The sequence below is a fragment of the Diadema antillarum genome, unplaced genomic scaffold (assembly GCF_040938485.1).
Source record: "Diadema antillarum isolate AM-2024a unplaced genomic scaffold, OU_Dant_1.0 seq00000891_RagTag, whole genome shotgun sequence".
Lineage (NCBI taxonomy): Eukaryota > Metazoa > Echinodermata > Echinoidea > Diadematoida > Diadematidae > Diadema > Diadema antillarum.
The window spans coordinates 1,430,543-1,449,878 of NW_027271755.1; the positions used below are offsets into that span (position 1 = coordinate 1,430,543).

Below are 19,336 nucleotides of genomic sequence, written 5' to 3' on the forward strand. Positions count from 1 at the left end.
GCCAGTGGGTAATTGCCCTCGGGGGGTAATTGCCTTGATATGATTGTGAGGTATATGGAGGGAGACACTTTTCCACTTGGATGTTATCGTTGCAGGCACATCCTAACTTCAGCAGTGTGCCATGGTGCAATGCGTCTGGGAGTTGCATCACTTATTTTTTGTTTGTTAAAGTCACAAACCCTGCAAACTCTACGTAAATTTTTCCTCATCACTAAACTTGATCAGTATCCATAGCCCAAATGTTAATCCTGCATCAGCATTGTTTCACTCAAAAGTCTACATAGCATCTCCATAGATTCCATATGTTTATTAAGATCTAGGAATAATGGGCATTTTTAGCAAATGATATATTGGTGTCCAATATCCAAGTTAATTTAACCCCCTTATCCAAGCATTTTTGTCCACATACTTTTTTTTTTAATGAAGTGATTTAGCATTTTAAGGCTCTCTCCTATGGACAATATGTGATAAAAGGAAAATGAGACCCAAAGCTCCATGCAAAGAAAGAGTATTTTTAACATCTTTTTTAATGCCATTCTTCTACGTTTTACAAACAAGTCAGTATGCAAGAGATGTGATTAAAAGCTAGAACAAGGACGGGTAGAACTGCTTGATTGTTTGTGCATGTATTTATTAAACACACACACAAAAAAAGCGCTTTTTAAGATCAGGATCCCTGAGCAATGCAATATATGTTATGTTTGATCAGTCAAAGCGGGGGAGAGAAGATTATGTCAGAATAAGCTATGACAAAAAGCAATCTGAGCTGGGAAAGCTTGTTAAATGTCAGAAGGCCAAACAATTTTTTTGAAACGAACTTTGGTGAAGAATTGCTGTTTTCTTTTGCAATTGTTTTTGTTTTTGTTTAGGGAATTTTTTTTTTTCTTCATCCAAGTGACTACATGTAGTATAATGTTTAGAACCAATTGTGTATTTTTGTGCTGCAAATATCAAAATGGTCAATAAGCTGTAAAGAGTTTTCTCTGTCCCTTGTCTGGATTTTGGAAAAAAAAAAAACCAACAGCACACAAACAAGTCCTCTTTGAATTTTGTCATTAACATTTGAGAACTACAGACTTTTTTTTGTGTCTTTGTGTCTTTTTCCCCGATTGTTATGTTTGCCAGAATATACATTCTAAGCATGACATCTTGATAAGCTTATGTCTCCCCTTCCTTTCTGACATCTTCATTCAACTCGACCACTCCCTCCCTCTCCCCCCCCCCCCCCCCCCCCAGAAAAGAACAAACTAAACATGCATTGCTGAAGTGTCAGATAAAAGTAAAATGTCCTGCAGATTTCTACCAGTACTGTTAATGTGTGGTACTTCTGATAAGTATTTGTGTCCAGGAGCCTGTGCATTAAGATGCAAACATGAATTTACATTTGGCATCCCGCTTTTTTCTTTTTCTTCAAAATCATACTGCCTCTACCTCTCCCTGGGACTTTTTTTTAAAAAAATCCTCCTACTACTACCTTCCTGTCTATTTTGCTCTGTTCAAATTTGCTTCGATGACGCTGTCGTTTTGTCAGTAAGTTATGACGTTCTTCTCCAAACCTCTGTGATGTAGATTTGCCAGTTTGTACATTTTCATTTCATTTACTGCAGGTATTATTATGTTGATAACCTATGCCAAATTTCTTTTGTTCCTTTTTTTTTTTTTCTACATTTGTAGCATGTACACTGGTATTATATAGTTTACACACACTATGTGCACCGTACAGTGTGTTGTGTACATGCGCTTTTTTTTTTTGTTTATGTACATGTCATTTTGTGATATACTGACATTTAACAAAAAAACGGGGGCAAATCCTGACTTTTCTGTTTTTAAACTTGTCAAGAAATGCATGTTATTGTCTCGGGATACCTGCCTATGAAACCTGTATACATGTATATATAGATGACTATTAAATGTGCTATATTTTTAAGCATTACATGAAAATTTGTCACTGTTTGAAAATGTGTTTCTGTCCCACATGACGTAGAGGTAAAATTAATGTGAAAGGGAAGACGAGATGAGATGAAGACGAATGTTATGCGAGTAAATCTTGCGTGTCTGAGTGAAATAGCATGGATCGTCAATATGAAGAGGTTGGATGCCGCTGCGGTGCACTCCTGTTTTAACTTACACGGTTGTAGTGAAATTTCGTTACAACAAAGTAAAAATTCAGGTCCCAAAATTATCATCTACATATTTCTGTATACCTCTTTTGTTCAGCAAATTTCAGTATAATGAAAGAAATTTGCCAGTCCCGAGGCCTTTGTTATAATGGGAGTTGCCTGTATACAGTAACAAGTCTCTTGTTATAAAAAAGGTGATTTTTAAAGGGGAAGGCTAGTAACTGATCAGTGGGAATCAATGGAAATGCTGGGAGATGATTGTTCCAATCCTTATTGGATTCATTCGAGTACATTATATATCTATTGTTGTGTGAAAATTATTTGCTTCAGAATGGTCTCATATTCAAGTAATGTGCAGTTTAATGTTTCCAGGTTAGCATGCCTGGTCAGTGACGGGGCATTAAGCTGCACATTACTTGAATATGAGACCGTTATGAAGCAAATTATTTTCACACAACAATAGATATATAATGTGCTCTTAAATGAATCCCTCAAGAATTGGAACAATCATCCCCCAGCATTCGCACCGATTCCCACTGATCAGTTACTAGCCTTCCCCTTTAAAGTCCAAACTCTATCCATTTCTTTGTTTTTTTGTACACTGATAAAGTGTGAAACCTTGTATAATAAGATTATGGCTGTGGATTTTAGGTCCTCAGTATGACGAGGTTCCCCTCTTCGTTTTCTGAGCTATGTGTATGTGTGCATTCATCTTGGTCAAATTGTGTTGGTGTGAGTTTGTAGAGAAGGGGAGGTTTCATATGTGTCAAAGTGCATGGTTATTGTATGGCAGGAGAAAGTATGTCTGTGTGTTTGTGTGTGTGAGTGTATTTGTGTATTGGTCGAGACCCAAGATTAGGTTTAACAGTTTTTGGTGAGATGAGAAACCTCTTACAAAATATGAAAGAGCGTGTAATTTCGAGAAGGATCCAATGTTTATTTGATGAAAATTGGTCTTGAAATGGCAGAAATATCAAAAAAAAAAAGAGCGATCCTAGTAAAATTTACAGGCCACGACTTTTATTAGGATCTCTTTGTTTCACCTTGTTTTTAGATATCTCAGTCATTTCAAAACCGATTTTCATCAAATAAACTTTTGATTCCCCTTAGAATTGTATGCTCTTTAACATTTCAGAGTGGTTTCTAAATATCTTGCAAAATGTTACAAGCTGAATCCTCACCAGTACTGTAGAGTCCCTTTAATTTCCCTGCAGATGAGGACAAATCAAATAGTTTCACCATTACAGTAGATTTCCCACAATCTTCTCTTCTCAAATTAAAATACATTTAATCTACACACAGCACATTACATCACATCTCTGAATAAATGAATGCTAAATTCAAACTATTATATAAATGTATACAAAGATAGTGTTTAATATTTGCACATCTCTCTCTCCCTCTTTCTCTCCATCTCTCTCTCTTCTAACTCCAATTCCACTAATACACACACTCTCTCGTATATCTACCAACAAATAACAAAATTGTCTAACCAACACTTCTATAATTATAATTGCACATTATTGCAACAGAATTTGATATCAAACAATAAACAACATCAGAACGCTGAAACATTACATCATGAAAATAAATTGAAGAAAATGCAATTCTACTATAGAGAGAGACTCTCTCATTTGTTTATGAACAATATCATTCAAAACTTGCTGAATGCCTTTCAAATCTCTTCACCTGTCTATGCGCATATAAGAAAAGGGGAAGAGGGAGACTTCTAGAATTACTACACTAGTATTTTTAAGAGTACAACCCCCTTAAATTCGGGACGTCCAGGACAGCAACCGTCTTTGGTGTAACCTGCCCATCTTACCGCCAAAAGATGGCGCAATTTCCGTCTACAGCGCAGTGCAGCTAAGGTGCAGAGTCCTTAAGGTCATACTACAAGTAAAATAATGGTTCTGCGAAGGTGCGTATGTGGGTGAGAGGAGGGGGGGATTCTCTAGCACCCAGACCTCGTTCATGAGTGTCGTAACTCTCTGTAGCCAGGCCCGTAACTAGGATTTTTATAGGAATGTTCAGAATTAGAAAAAGCCCCTTTTCGTTTTTCTTTTTATTTCTCTTATTTTTTTTTTTTTTTTTTTTTTTTTTTTGCTGCTGATAGCAAACGGGACAGGGGAGGAGCTTCTGGGAATCTTTCTTTTTCCTTTCATTTCTTTTATTTTTTTATGCTGGCAAACGGGGTGGGGTTCCACGGAAACCCCTGAACTCCCCGTGTACGGGCCTGACAGCTATCTACCAGCAAAGGAAGGAAACGATAGAAAAAATTCATGATGCACCATTAACGCAGCAGCAACAGCACTAGCACCCCCCCCCCCACCAGATAAGTTGTTATTTGTGTTTTATCGAAATCAGAAAATATCAGTTCATGTCACAATGGTGTCAAACCAAGTATAGACCTCCCCCTCCCCCTCCCCCCTCCCCCCCCCCCCCGTATTTTCCCTTGAACCCGTTCTGTATACGGGAACCCGGTGGCCAGCATGGGCATTTCATAATCCAGTATGGAACGGGTTAATAGGGGGCCTAGACCTTTTTTTTGAGGGGGGTGGGGTGGGATAGGACCCAGTGCCCATTATTTTGTGGAGACGAATGTTATGACATGACGCGTGGGGTATTTTTAATCAATGCTGATGTCAATGGTTACTGTAAACTGCTCATACTGAAAGCTGTCGCTTATGAGAAAGTAAGACAAACACAAACAGTAGGAGACAGAAAGACAGACAGACAGACAAGCAAGCAAGTAAACAAACAAGCAAACAAACCAATACACATGTTTATATAGAGAGGTAACCCATGATACAATTCTCTTCATAAAAGGTCAGGGCGGGATCTATCCCCGGATCTGTCTTTGCGAAGTGCCGTCTTTGTTGCCAAATCGAGTTTTGCGGCTCGGCCCCGTCAGGCCCGTCGCATGCGCTTTCACCACCTCCCAATACGAATTCATTTACAACTCAATATGACCACTGATGACGTGGAAAAGAAAACTTCGGACAGGTATCGGGAGAGTCTTTTTTTACAATTAAATCAATTCAGATGCAACGAATTGACCGTTGTGCAGCGAAGTTTCAATGCAATCGGACACTTTTGATAGTAACTGTTAACTTCGTAAGAAAATGGGACAATGCGTAGCCCGTGATATACTCGTAGTATTAATAGTTCGATTCAAGTCAGTTCAACTCAACTCAGCTCAACTCAATTCAAGTTAACTCAATTCAATTCAGCTAAGTTCAATTCAATTCAATTCAATTCGATTCGATTCAATTCAATTCAATTCAATTCAGTTCAATTCAATTCAATTCAATTCAATTCGATTCAATTCAATTCAGTTCACTTGAGTCACAAATATTTATTCCAGCATTTACACGAACAGGTCGTGGGAGCGTGATAGGGCCTATATAGTTGACAGGCCTATTAATTGTAGAATGATATACTCTACAAATTGAACCAGGGTAGGCATGACAGAATGTTGTGTGTTGGGACCTAAAAAAAAAAACAAACCCCAAAACAAAAGAAAAACAAAAACAAAAAACAGAACAGAACGTGTTAAACAATTCAGGTCCCCCAAACCTGTAGATAAGTGAAAATAATAGTATTGCAGAAGGAATTAAGGGCTGACATGAAAAAGAGGGAGCTATAGGTAGAGAATGGATAAGAATGGAGAAAGTTGTGAAAATAGGATAGATATTCAGAGGACAGTACAAGTTTGTTCTTGTTATGATACCCCCCTCCCCCCCCCCAAAAAAAAATAATAATAATGACAATTGTGATCATCCTGAATCCATCCCCATCCAATGCGCCACTCTGATGAACATAACAAAATCTAACAAACAGAACTATAACGGCTTCATTAACACCAGACAAAATGTTACTTTTTTATAATCATAAAGGCAATTTAGTAGATAGTATTTTAAATTTGTGTGCTATCTCACCAGTCCTACTTTGCACCGTAGTGACCATTAATGCCAATGCGAAGAGAAACGTCTCAAGCTTTATAAGTCTAATTTCACATATGGCCAATTCGGATAGAACCTTTTCCATATACGACTGTATGTGTATATTTTTGATCTTATTTCGTGAAAGTCAACTATTATAATGAATCTAATCGTATTATGATGGAAGCGGATGGAACCTCGTTACATTTAAGCCCTATGTGTGTAGGCCTATATTTAATTTTATGCCGCGCGTTTATGAAAGTCAACTACTATGTACTTGATAATTAGTAATCTTTAAACTTATGATTGAAGCGCAAGAGAAGTAGGAGGATCTTGAATGGTAGTCTCCACACCTTTAATTTAGTATGCGCTGCAAAGTTGATTTTATGTTACTACCTAATTCAACGAAAGGAAGCCGATGAGGAAGTACGTGACCAAGGTTCATCCATTTAATCTTTTGATTAAAAAAGAAGAAGAATGGGTTACAAACGCTGGACAGTGCACTAGACCTTGGCCCGCCTTTTATTGTTTTTGTATGTCATGTGAGCTGAAGATGAACATGGGCAGAACATGTACCGCGGTAGCCTTTTCGGTGGTATTGTTTGTTTTCGTCATCAGCTGGACAAAAAACAAAAACAAAACCATAAGTCATGAGCTCATGTCCAAAGTTTATCATGGGGTGTTTCTATGAAATGCTGAAAGTGCATTTTCTGCCGACTAACCATTTTATACTCCACGCGGATTGCCGAACTAGAATTATTGGGACAGCATGACTGTGGTATCAAAACCAAGAACTCCGTACAACAGTTTTTAGGACAGTTGTCAGTCGGTTCGTTTATACCCATGCATTGCGAATCATACCACCATAATACAAGTAAACACTTGGTAAGCAATATTATTGTCTATTGTTACATACAAAGGGACACCAAACTATGTACCTGGGTGTGTTTTACAGACCTGATACAGGTTGTAAAACAAAAGACATGGACTGTATTGATCAACTTGATTCAATCCTGAGCAAAATTCCTCGCAACGGTCACATCTGGTTATGTGGTGACCTAAATCTTCCAGACATTAACTGGTCCAACAACACCTTTTTACCTGGAGGCAAATGTCCCTCGGTCAGCAGAAAGCTCCTGGACATGGCCCTTGATTATAACCTAACTCAAGTTGTTACGTCCCCTACTAGAGATGGAAATGTTCTTGATTTAGTATTCACAAACACTCCCTCCTTCATTCAAGACGTTACTATAATACCTGGCTTGAGTGACCACGACGCCGTCCTCACTGATATCGCGTTGTCTAGACAAAAAGTGAAATGCCCACGTCGAAAGGTATACCTGTACAAAAAGGGTAACTTTGATAAAATTAACGAAGATATTAGATTATTTGGTGAATCTCTCACAGAAGATGCCATCAAACAATCAAGTGTGAATGCATTATGGTGTTGTTTCAAAGACACAATTTCTTCTTCAATAGAGAAACATATACCCACTGGTCTATCTAGGAAATGTTCTCAGGCACCATGGATTCATCGTTCCCACATCAGAGGGATTAGACGCAAACAACGTTTGTACAACAAAGCTAAAAAGTTCCAGACTACTGCTACTAACACAGAATTTAGGAAATATCGCCGTGAATTAGATAGGAGTATTCGCAAATCCAGGTCTCAGTTCCTGTCAGACATCGGGCATAGTTTAGAACTTGGAAATGTAAAACCTTTCTGGCGTTACATCAAGAACTCTCGACAAAACTTTTCAGGTATCGCACCCTTAAAAACGGTAAACGGATTTGCAACAACAGCCTTAGAGAAAGCTTCGTTACTCAACAAGCACTTCCAGTCTATCTTCACAAAGGAAGACACCATGAATGCTCCTCCAATATCCACAAATAGTGGAGACTCTCCAGCTATGGCACCTATCACAGTCACTGTAGAAGGAGTTGAAAAGCTCTTGAATAACTTGGACCCCCAGAAATCTTCAGGCCCAGACGGAATCTCAGCTAGGGTTTTGAAAGAATGTGCATCCAGTGTAGCACCTGTCCTAACAACAATTTTCCAGAAATCCCTTTCTACCGGAGATGTCCCAGAAGACTGGCTCCAAGCCAACATTACGCCCTTGTATAAAAAGGGAAATCGTTCAGATGTCAGTAATTATCGTCCCATTTCGTTAACCTCAATAACGTGCAAGGTTCTTGAACACATTATACGCACGAACATCATGTCCTTCATCGAATACCATGGCATTTTGAACGAAAACCAACACGGTTTTCGGAAGAAGCATTCCTGTGAGACACAGTTGGCTCTTCTTATTGATGACCTCACCAAAATTTTAGACAACAAAGGGCAAGTAGACTTAATAATTATGGATTTCAGCAAAGCATTTGACTTAGTTCCCCATGAACGACTCCTCTACAAGCTCCACAACATTGGAATTCGGGGTGCCCTCTTGACATGGATCAGAAATTTCCTCACAAAACGAACCCAACAAGTAATAATCGAAGGTGTCGCATCTACGTCAGTACCAGTTCTGTCCGGAGTTCCACAGGGTACCGTTCTCGGACCGCTCTTTTTTCTTCTCTATATAAATGACATCTCTAATGACTCTTCTTCAACAATTCGATTATTAGCAGACGACTGTATTATGTACAAGGAGATCCACACTACACAAGATAGTCAGGCCCTTCAAACAGATCTTGATCGTCTGAGAACGTGGGAACAACAATGGCAGATGAGATTCAACAAAACAAAATGCTTCGTTATGCACATTTCACATAAAAAGAACCTAATGAAGGCAACTTATTATATTGGAGAAACCATCTTGGAGGCTGTTACAGATCACACTTACTTAGGGATCCAATTAAACAATAAATTGAACTGGGCAAATCACATTCGAGGTGTATCTTCAAAAGGAAACCAAATCCTTGGCCTCCTGAGAAGAAATCTCTTCAGTTGCTCGTCAAAAGTCAAATCCATCGCCTACAAAACCCTCGTACGACCCAGACTAGAGTACTGCGCATTAGTTTGGGACCCATACCAGAAAGAATATATAACTCAACTGGAAGCCATTCAACGACGATCTGCCAGATTTGTCCTCAACATCCACCAAAGAACCTCCAGTGTCACTGACATGCTTGAACGCCTTGAATGGAAACCACTTGAACATCGTAGGGCTGCCCTTAGACTGACATTACTCTATAAATCGATCTACAATTTAAATGCTCTGGATACGTCTCGTCTACAATCAAGTCCACTGGAAAACAGCAGGACGACAAGGCAACAACAGTCTATTTTCTTCAGAAAGTTAAAAACATCAAAAGATTGTTATAAGTATTCTTTATTCCCGAGAACCTGTGCTGAATGGAATCTCCTTCCACCGGATATTAGAGAAGCTCCCAGTCTAAACTCATTCAAACGGAAGTTATATTCATTTGACTTGGGGAAAATTATCCAAAAAGCACATTACAAAATATAAACGCTCCGCTCACTCGACCACGCCTGCACGTTTATATCCCTGATGTGGAGTTTGTGCAGTATCTCACCAGATCCAGATCCAGATCATACCACCACAATTCCATCGCTTGCGCACAGATGCATGCTGCACCGCTGCACCTAGTACCTGCAGCTAAAAAGCGTACAATTTGGGCAATCGCATGATGAGATAGTCAGGAGTAGCTGGCGATATTTTCTGCGCGAACGCTGATGTTGTTTTTATAGCATGGATTCGCGGCGGAAATTTGTCGTATTATTGTCGCTTGTCGTCGTCTTTACTGTGTCTGTAGTTGAATTCTTGCCGATACTTAAAAACAATGGTAAGTTGCCAGATTACCAAGTTTGTAAAGAATTATTCCCAGTAACCTGTAGTGTCATACACTCAACTTCCGTACGTAAATTGTCCACTCGAAGTACCGGTAGGAAACACTCCCGCGGTATAAATGAATGGAGTGTTTTTGAGCGCCAGTGTTTTGCCGGTGCGGGGATCGGCAGCCGTCGAGTCACGGCGCACAGTTGGTTGTGCCTGGTCATGGTCCCATATACAGAATATAGTGTACGGCTGTGGTGTATTGTGACTTGTGGAAAGAAATCTACTTCCTCAATGCAGCGTGAATATCTTTACAGATGTTTGTTTATGGAGACTAAACCTTTTCACATTCTTCACTCGTTTATTGTTTAACAATGCGTGTAAGATAAGTGCAGCATACCATAACAAAGTTGGGAAAGAAAGATATCCGAGTGAGTGTGACTGAGACTGTTTACAGTAATACACTCCACGACTGAACTGACCTTGCATTTGACAGGTATGTTTGAGTGTCCAATACATCGACATCCTAATGTTTTTCTATGAATAGAATCTTAAAATATCTCACAATTTGCCTTAAATTTTATTCTCATGTAAAGAATATACTCTGAAATCACAAGCGGGCATTAAAAAGCGATTTGTGGTACACGCTCCAAGATCACTGCTTCGAATGCGTGGGTTATTTTTATGCACTCAGTTGCACTGTAATTTTGAAACCAAACATACCCCTAGCTTGTTAGTGCCCTACCGTTGATTGAAAATATGTGTGAAATACACATAATGCTTTTCCAATATACATTTATAATCTACCGATTGTTTTGCTGTTGATCTTGTTTACTAGTAGTAGTAATTTACAATGTATTGGGTTTTTCAGTAATAGTACCAGTATGTACATTGGACATCTTCAAATCCCCAATGAAGAATGCAAAACCACTGGGTGTAGTCTCATGCATGAATGTTCATTCTTTATGCGCAGTGCTACAAATAGAGGGGTGTCAATTTCAATGCACATTGTCGATGTGTTGGACACCTACCATACCACAGCACCACCCACCCGACGAAGTGGTACCAGCTGTAGTGTAGAATGGCAACACACTTTGAAGAGCTAGAGTCCAGGGGCCTGTCTTATAAAGACTTGTGATAGAAGTCAATCACAAGTTTTTTGTGTGCTGAAATGCAAGTTGCGATTGATTTGGGGACTTGTGATTGATTTGAAGGCTTTATAAGACGGGGCCCAGGGGGATTCTTCCTTAGAGATCTAACACCCCATTTCAGAGGTGGATCCAGGAATTCCATAAAGAGGGGGTGCCTTTACGAAATTCAAAGGGGGCGGGGGCGCACGCGCCCTCCATTGTTTTCTTTTTATTTCTTTTGTTTTAGCGAAAAATAAGGGGGGGGGGCGTGCGCCTGGTGCGCTCCCCCCTGGATCTGCCACTGCATTTATGCAGGGCATTTAGAGCTCTCCTCCTAGCCTATTGACGAGGTCTTGTATGACTGAGGCTCAGAAAATCGACTGTGAGGGAATGAGTAAACGCAAGACCAAGTGATACAGCCACAAGACATTAATTCTTTTTTATTTTGATCTTTGTTTCTAGTAGATTTTGCTACTGAAAGAAAAGGTAGCCACCAATCAGCGACTGCACTGCATGCAATCATGTCAGCATACCTCCTGGTACATGTGTATCTGTAATCGAGTGTGTGAGTGTACGGTACTCTCTGGAGGTTCTGCACACTACAGGAAGAAGAATATATGCATTGCAGCACAGGCTCTGTTACATGTGATTCATTGGCATCCCAGCTGTGAATTGACTCATGAATACATGAATAGCTAGTTCATGCTCGTGTACGTTGCAAAGTGGCAGAAAAAAACAAAAAAGACAAAAAGGTTTGAAAAGGCCACTCTGTCTGGCGTTCACCCATTTCTCGCAGTGCTCAGTGGGGTGAGTTAGTCTCACTCCTCAGCCACAAGACATTGTCAAAAGGCTAGAGCTCTCCAGGTGGCAAAAATATTCTAAAGAGAATGGGAAACGCCACTAAACACAAAGCAACAAAAACAACATGCTCCCGAACACCTTTTACATGTTATGTAACTCTATGTGAACAGACAGGTGGGCACAGGAGTGCTCCAAAGTAATGCCTCTCTTGAGCTTAAGCTTAGGAGCACTCCTGAAGTGTTCTAAACTCTGTATAAATGGTCACTAACAATTAGAGTGCTCTGGGAGTGAAATGCGGTACACAGTATGTGTATAGTTTGTGTGTTAGTAGTTCTTTGCACTCGAACTTACAAAGGTCACTGTGACGTTACAGCTGTATGCCCCTCAGCCACTTTTCAGTTGGTCTCAGCAAGTGGTGACTCTCTGAAAAGAAAAAAGAAGGGAACGAGATCACTGTTTAAAAGCAGCTTAATGCTGGGAAGCTGAGTTGATGATGAACAGTAAATTAACAATGAGTTCATAATAATTTGGAACTGCCATAATTTTTGACATTTCAACTGTATCTTAGTTTGTTATATAACATGGTGAATTGATCTCAAGGGTCTATTTTTCCATACAATTTGCACTTCCAACTTGTGGATTAATAGATAGCCATGATTGTGTTAGAAATTGGGTATTTCTGTTAATGACAAATTACAGAATTCAGTATTGGTTTTAGACAGCTAGAACTTTACCTCTTTGGTGCATATTTACTGTAAAAGTCAGAGGTGCAATATTTTTCTTCCTTGTGATAATAGTTACTTGGAGATAGTTAAAAAAAAAACCCAGCTTAATGTATTTTTGTCTTCATTCCAAAATATGACAGTCACCTTTTTCATAAAAATGGGATGAGTGTAGAAACACTCTCCAACGACATGTACATCCAGTAGTTTGTGGTTTATATCAAGTCAGAAGGCAGCTGTGCAAATGATGAAAGTTATAAGTGAATTCAACTTTTAAAAAAAGAAAGAAAGAAAGGGGGACGTGAATGAAAAGAACAGGTGCATTTTATTGATTTGTCCTAATGGCCTTTATTGATTAACAATAGGGAAATGTCCATCAGCATATTTCGCTTCTTTTTTGTGTGTGTGTGTGTGAGGGGCTGGAATTCATGATAATTTCTCAGTTTCCAGGCACAATTTATCTATACAATGATAAATTACATCCATGTACATTGTATGAATGTATGATGACACAGTAGTGTAATGCTTGAGTACCACATAGGTACAAATGTATGCACGTTTGTTTAGTAAACCAGTCACTTCAACAGATGTTGTTTACTAATCTTTACCCACAAAGCAATTCACACTGTAGGAAATGTATTCTAACCTCAATGAAGGACTTGAGATAATGTTTTACCTGATGAACTGTGATAACTAGGGTGGTCAAGGTATTGTGTGTGCATGTGAAGCATTCAGTGCAGCATTCTTCTTGTAGTTTACTGTTAATTTTCATTGTAATGTAACAAGACATGCACAGTTTGCATGAAACAGTGTATCTGGTAGCCACAACTTCTGTCCATCTGAGAGTGAAATGAAATTTCAGAATTGAAGATCACAACGTTCAACTCATGGAGTATGTGTCATGCCATTGAGACAAAAGATGATCAGTCTGGAATCTAGACTACATGAACAGTGTACAAGTGGACATTAACAGAAAAGCTTGCCATGGAAAGATGGTGCACACAAATCAATTTGAATGCACTTTTATGTTCATGTAATAACTTCTGTGTGCATCGTCAGTGGTATAGAGTGTCCATTCCGTACGGGAACCTGGTTGGTGTCAACTGATATCTCTAAGAAAGACCATGTGTAAGTATTTGACTCCAGATATGATACAGTTCTAAATGAATATACATCAATTTTACTATTAAGTAAACCCCACCCATTGAGGGCCTTAAATAACAGTTCATACTCACTCACATACTGTGTAATAGGTGCACTGAGAAGGCCTCGTAGTCAGGACAAAGAGCTAAAAGTTCCAAAGATGGAGGAACAAGACAAAGCGTCTCAGGCAGATGTCCACTCGTTCACAAAGCTGGACTATGTCATATTCTCGGCCATGCTGCTGGTGTCCACGGTGACGGGACTCTACCACGCATTCTCCGGGGGTGGTCAGAAAACGACTTCAAAGTGAGTTCCGCTGTACTGTGGGCACATGGATGGCACAGTCAGAATAAAACTGACTGCTGGCCAGCTGTGCCACTCTATCAAAGTGGTTCCATGACATTTGTTTATGTGACAATTGCTCCCATGAAATATCTGCACACATAGCCAAACACAAATTCTATCCACAAACATAAACCTAAAGTTCTCTAATCCTAATCCTCACATCAAACTTAACCTAAAACCCTATCACAACCTAACCCTAAGTTCTTACAAGGAGAAGTTAAACACCAGCGCAGTTGTCGCAGGAACAATGAAATGTTGTGTTGCATGCTGTAACATGTACTGTAGGTAGGATGGTGCCAGCCTAAAGGTAGTTTTTGCCATTGCGTCTGTTTCTCTGAGAATGTACTCCTTTGTTCTGTCTCATTGCATTTCATAGAATGAACCTTCAAAAATGCTTGTAAATTTCTGCAAGCATGACATTTGTGGCTTCTCTTAATTTTGGCAAGGCAATGCAAAAAGTGTGAATTCTTGTGAGTGGACACCAAAAATTTCCTGACTCTCGCAATTTTCGTTTTCATTTTTTTCGGAAACCCTCATGATAATTTACATGCAGTGGGTGTGTGAAGGATGCACAAAGAAACCATTCATTTTATTTCATTTTTTTATTTTTTTTTGCCATGTATTTAAAAGTAGCAAATAAAATGGATTTTTCACATGACAAGAAAAAAATGAATACTTTCTTGTGTGTTAATGCGACAATAGATTAAATGCTGTAAGTAAAATCTTTTTGCCCAATTTTCATTGTGTCCTACCTTTCTTTTATAAACATCAGATTCCTGATGGCTGATCGCAGCATGTACAGCCTTCCCGTGGCGATCTCTGTCCTGGCCTCCTACGTCTCAGCCATCACCATCCTGGGCATTCCAGCCGAAGTCTTCATTCACGGCATTCAGTATTGGATGGTCATTTTCAGCTTCTTCATCGTTATTCCTGTCACTGCCCACTTCTTTATTCCTGTCTTCCATGGCTTGGGCATCACCACCGCTTATGAGGTGGGCAGATAAGACCTCTTTTTTGTTCGTTCATTCATCCATCCATTCATTCATTCATTCATGCATCCATCCATCCATCCATCCATTCATTCATTCATTCATTCATTCATTCATTCATTCATTCATTCATTCATTCATTCATTCATTCATTCATTCATTCATTCATTCATTCATTCATTCATTCATTCATTCATTCATTCATTCATTCATTCATTCATTCATTCATTCATTCATTCATTCATTCATTCATTCATTCATTCATTCATTCATTCATTCATTGAATATGTATAATATAACCCATTCACAAGACCAAATGTGCTCTTACCTCAGAGGAACTTGTTAAACAGATTTTTGTTTATGCATGATACATGATTTGTTACATTGTATTTGTACAACAGTACCTAAATTGCTTCAGTACTATTAAATGGAAAAGAATGAAAAAACGGTGTCAGAACATTCATTCATTCAGTCTATCATTCAGAATTTAGAGGAAAGATTCTTGATTTTAACTATCAGCAGTCCAAGTTATGGATGTCAGATCTCTTTTCACAAGGAAAATATGATTTACTTTAATTGAGGCAAAATGTTGTTGGTATTATTTTTTTGGTCTGCAAAAGGTTACAGAATCTTTACTCCTTGTGTGCCTGTTTAAAAGGACTGCGCAGTACTGGTTGAGGTGGGGATTCATGTTTTGAACATTCCTAAGTGAGATAATGAGAAACCTCTTATCAAATATGAAAGAGCATGTATACCCTAAGAAGGATTCACCATTTATTTGATGAAAATTGGTTTTCAAATGACTGAGATATCCAAAAAAGTGATAATAATAAAAGGCGACACAGGCCACGCCTTTTATTAGGATCTCTTTGTTTCGTGTTGTTTTTGGATATCTCAGCCATTTCAAAACCGATTTTCATCAAATAAAGTTTTGATACCCCTTAGAATTGCATGCTCTTTGACATCTTATAGAGTGGTTTCTGAATATCTCGCAAAATGTTAAAAGCTAAATCCTCACCTCAACCAGAACTGTACGTACACCCTTTAATTAGGGCATGATCAATACTTCCCACAAACAGAAAAAATAGTGGTGTATTGGAGAACATTCCCAAAGTGTGTGGAGTACTTCATGTGATAAAGCTCTATCCATGTTTTGTGCAAAAATATGAAAGTTTTGCAAGGGGTGGTGCTGTGCATATGAATACGACTATTCTCTACTAAGTACTATACTCGTACTATACAGTACGACTATACTCTACTAAGAGGGATGTACTTTAATGGAAGAAGAAGAAGAAGAAGAATATGATTGAAATGGGTGGCTACATAATAGCAGTGACAACTTTCTTACAGTGGACTCCTATTATAACAAAGTCCTTGGGACCTGCAGTTTTCTCTCGTTATGATAACAAAATTTCTGTATAACCGTACAAATAAGCAATAAAAAACATAGAGCGGATAATGTTGCAGCCTGAATTTTTACTTTGTTGTAACTGGAATTTTGTTATGACCGTGTCCGTTAGAACGGAAGTGCACTGTATGTGCAATTTCTAAAATTTCTTTGCAGTCTTTGCTTGAAACCTGCATGAGGTATTTCGGCATGGGTCATGGTCAAAATTTCAGTTTATGTTTGCATATAAAAACATTTATGAATTGATGAAAGTTGTATGGAATACTTCCTGTATTGGCAATGTGGTTCATGATGGTCCATGAGGGGTTTGAACATGTTGCTACAACATGCTCAAATTCTTGTGCAAAGTCTTCAAAAGTCAGCAACATGCGATGCAATATTCTCAAGAATTGGCCGCATGCTCAACATGAAATGTATTCAAATGTGAAAAGCATGTACAAAACTCTAGAAACATCAAACTGATTAGAAAATCTGTGCGTAAAACGTGAGACAAAACATAAAAGTTAAGCAGCACAAAGAGAAATAAATCGCGAAATATTGCGCACTATGTGCTTGGGATGTGCGCTCCTTGCACATACAATTTCCGCAGTATTCTCTCTTTCTGAGCTTGTAATATGCTCCAATTTCAACTTGTGGACCACCCTGTGGTTGGTTTTTTAAAGTGTTATTTTGTTTTGTTTGTTATTTGTTTTCATTCATGCTCAGTACCTGCACAAGAGATTCAGCATGTCAGTTAGAGTTGTTGGAGCCCTTCTCTTCCTAGTTGGGACTGCCTTCTACATGGCCGTAGTCCTGTATGCCCCAGCCCTGGCCATTCAGGCGGGTAAGTGCCAGGTCCTGGTATGAGATCTAGACCAAATACTAGTGTTTTAATCATGACACAGACCCTGAGCATGGCAATATGTATTATCAGTTGCCTTTACTCTTGTGTAGCCTCATCTAGTAAATTCATTTTTACCCCCCCCCCTTTTTTTTGGAGCAATGTCAGAGTTATATTTTGTGATGGTACATTGTGCAGACATTCATGCAGTAATTGTGGGGTTTTCTCTTAGCGTGTGTGTGTGTGTGTGTGTGTGTGTGTGCATGTGTGTGTGTGTGTGTGTACATGTGTGTGCGTGTGTTTTTGTGTGTGTGTATAAATGTGTGTGTGTGAATGGATGGTTGTACATGTAGGTTATAATCATACAATGTATGATTACTATAGGTCCTCAATTGTTGTACAGTCTTTTGACTTCACTATGTTCTATTTACCTTATTCTCTGTTATCAAAAGAAGTGAAACATATGTTTTGTCGAAAAATGAAATAAACTTTGAATTGAATTGAATTGAATTGTGAAGATGGCATTATGAATGGCTGCACACTGGCACTGGTCCGATGGTCCAGACCAGCAAAAATCACTGTCAGACCAGTAACTTTTTCAGGAATATACTGGTCAGTAAAACATGTAAAAACTGGGTACCTACTGGTCTGACAGGGACAGGTCGGACCAGTAGAAAAAAAAAAAAATAGGTTAATGTGCAGCCCTGCATTATATCATTTATCTTTGCAGATGAAATGATATCATTTGAAGAGGCAAATAAAGACGGTATATTTTATTTTTTCATCCATTATCTATTGCTGGATTATTTGCCAAAGTATTCATAAAAATAACTGTGATTAACTATTTCACTCTCATGGGGCCACTTGTTCATACGCAGTGGCAATTGGAGTCTAGGATTGAGGGATTAGAAGGGCTGAACAAGGCAAGACTCGTGTAAAAATGATACTTTTGTAAAGTTCTACATGATATCAGTCCATCTATACTTGCTTTTAAAATACCAGATGGTCACATGGTAATTGAGGAAATGATTCCAGCAGACAGAGTCACAGGTTGTATCCGTGACAAGGGGTTGGTGTCATAGGGTGGGCCAGATTACTAGATCATGTGATGGCCATGTGATACACTGCACAGAGATGCCAATGTAATTTTTTTTCTTCAATATTTTGAGCTCGATTTGTTTTATTTATCTATGTTTTTTTCCACCAAAAATACTGCAGGTTTCATGGAAAATACCTTTCCCCATTTTCACATTTTGTCCTTTTTTGTTAGCCCCAAGAATACTGCGATAGTTTTAACAAGGTTGGCAACCCTGAACTGAATGTAGTTTAATGGTAATCTGAACAGGTGACATATTACAATGCACTAAAGTTTTTCTAAATGGAAGTGAGAATTTCCTGCATAGGCAACCACCCACCCCCCCCCCCCCCAAAAAAAAAAAGAAAAGAAAAGAAAAGAAAAGAAAGAAAGACAAAAAAATAGAGCAAGAGAGGAAGGCCCATGAAAATTGAAAAAAAAAAACCCAAACAATTCATAACTCTTTAAGAGATTGCATTGCCCAGTTTCTGTCAAAGTGTCACCAACATATTTTGTTAAGAACCATTCTGCATTCAACATCCTCTACATACATGTTTCAGGAAACTTTCCTTGGAAACAGAGTGACAACATTTCATAACCCAAACCAATCCTCACTCTGCTGCCACCAGCCAAGCAGTAGTCAGTCGGGACTAACAGTGACACAAAAAGCTCTATATATTTCAACAAAAGCTGATGGTGCTATTTAATTGTCAGTAGTCTGGTATTAAAGTTGGATGCATTTCTGATATTGTGATGTCATTTGTCTTTCCAATGCAGTCAACAAGTTTCCCATTCCAGCAACAGTAGCACTGACTGGGGCCCTTTGTACAGTATACACAGCTCTTGTAAGTTTGCATTTTTTTTTTAGTGTGTTTTAGCATTAATTCCTCCAAATCTGTTGTAATGTTTTGATTTTAAGTATCATGACAGAACACATAGTATACAAACCTCATACATGTATAAGCATATATTTTAGTATTTTTCATTTTATCCTCACACCAAGATGTAGGTCTAATTTGTATGAAAGCTCTTCCACTGT

The 19,336-nt window shown here is 38.7% G+C and overlaps 1 protein-coding gene across 1 annotated transcript in view; it reads left to right on the forward strand.

Moving 5' to 3' along the window:
* The first annotated feature begins 9,780 nt into the window (after positions 1–9,780).
* Positions 9,781–19,336, forward strand: part of LOC139740920 (sodium-dependent multivitamin transporter-like) — a 36,681-nt gene continuing 27,125 nt past the window's right edge. The window contains exons 1-5 of the mRNA XM_071651508.1: positions 9,781–9,894; positions 13,821–13,966; positions 14,778–14,997; positions 17,108–17,225; positions 19,075–19,142. Of these exons, the coding sequence (XP_071507609.1) occupies positions 9,781–9,894; positions 13,821–13,966; positions 14,778–14,997; positions 17,108–17,225; positions 19,075–19,142 (666 nt within the window). The remainder of the gene's footprint in view (positions 9,895–13,820; positions 13,967–14,777; positions 14,998–17,107; positions 17,226–19,074; positions 19,143–19,336) is intronic.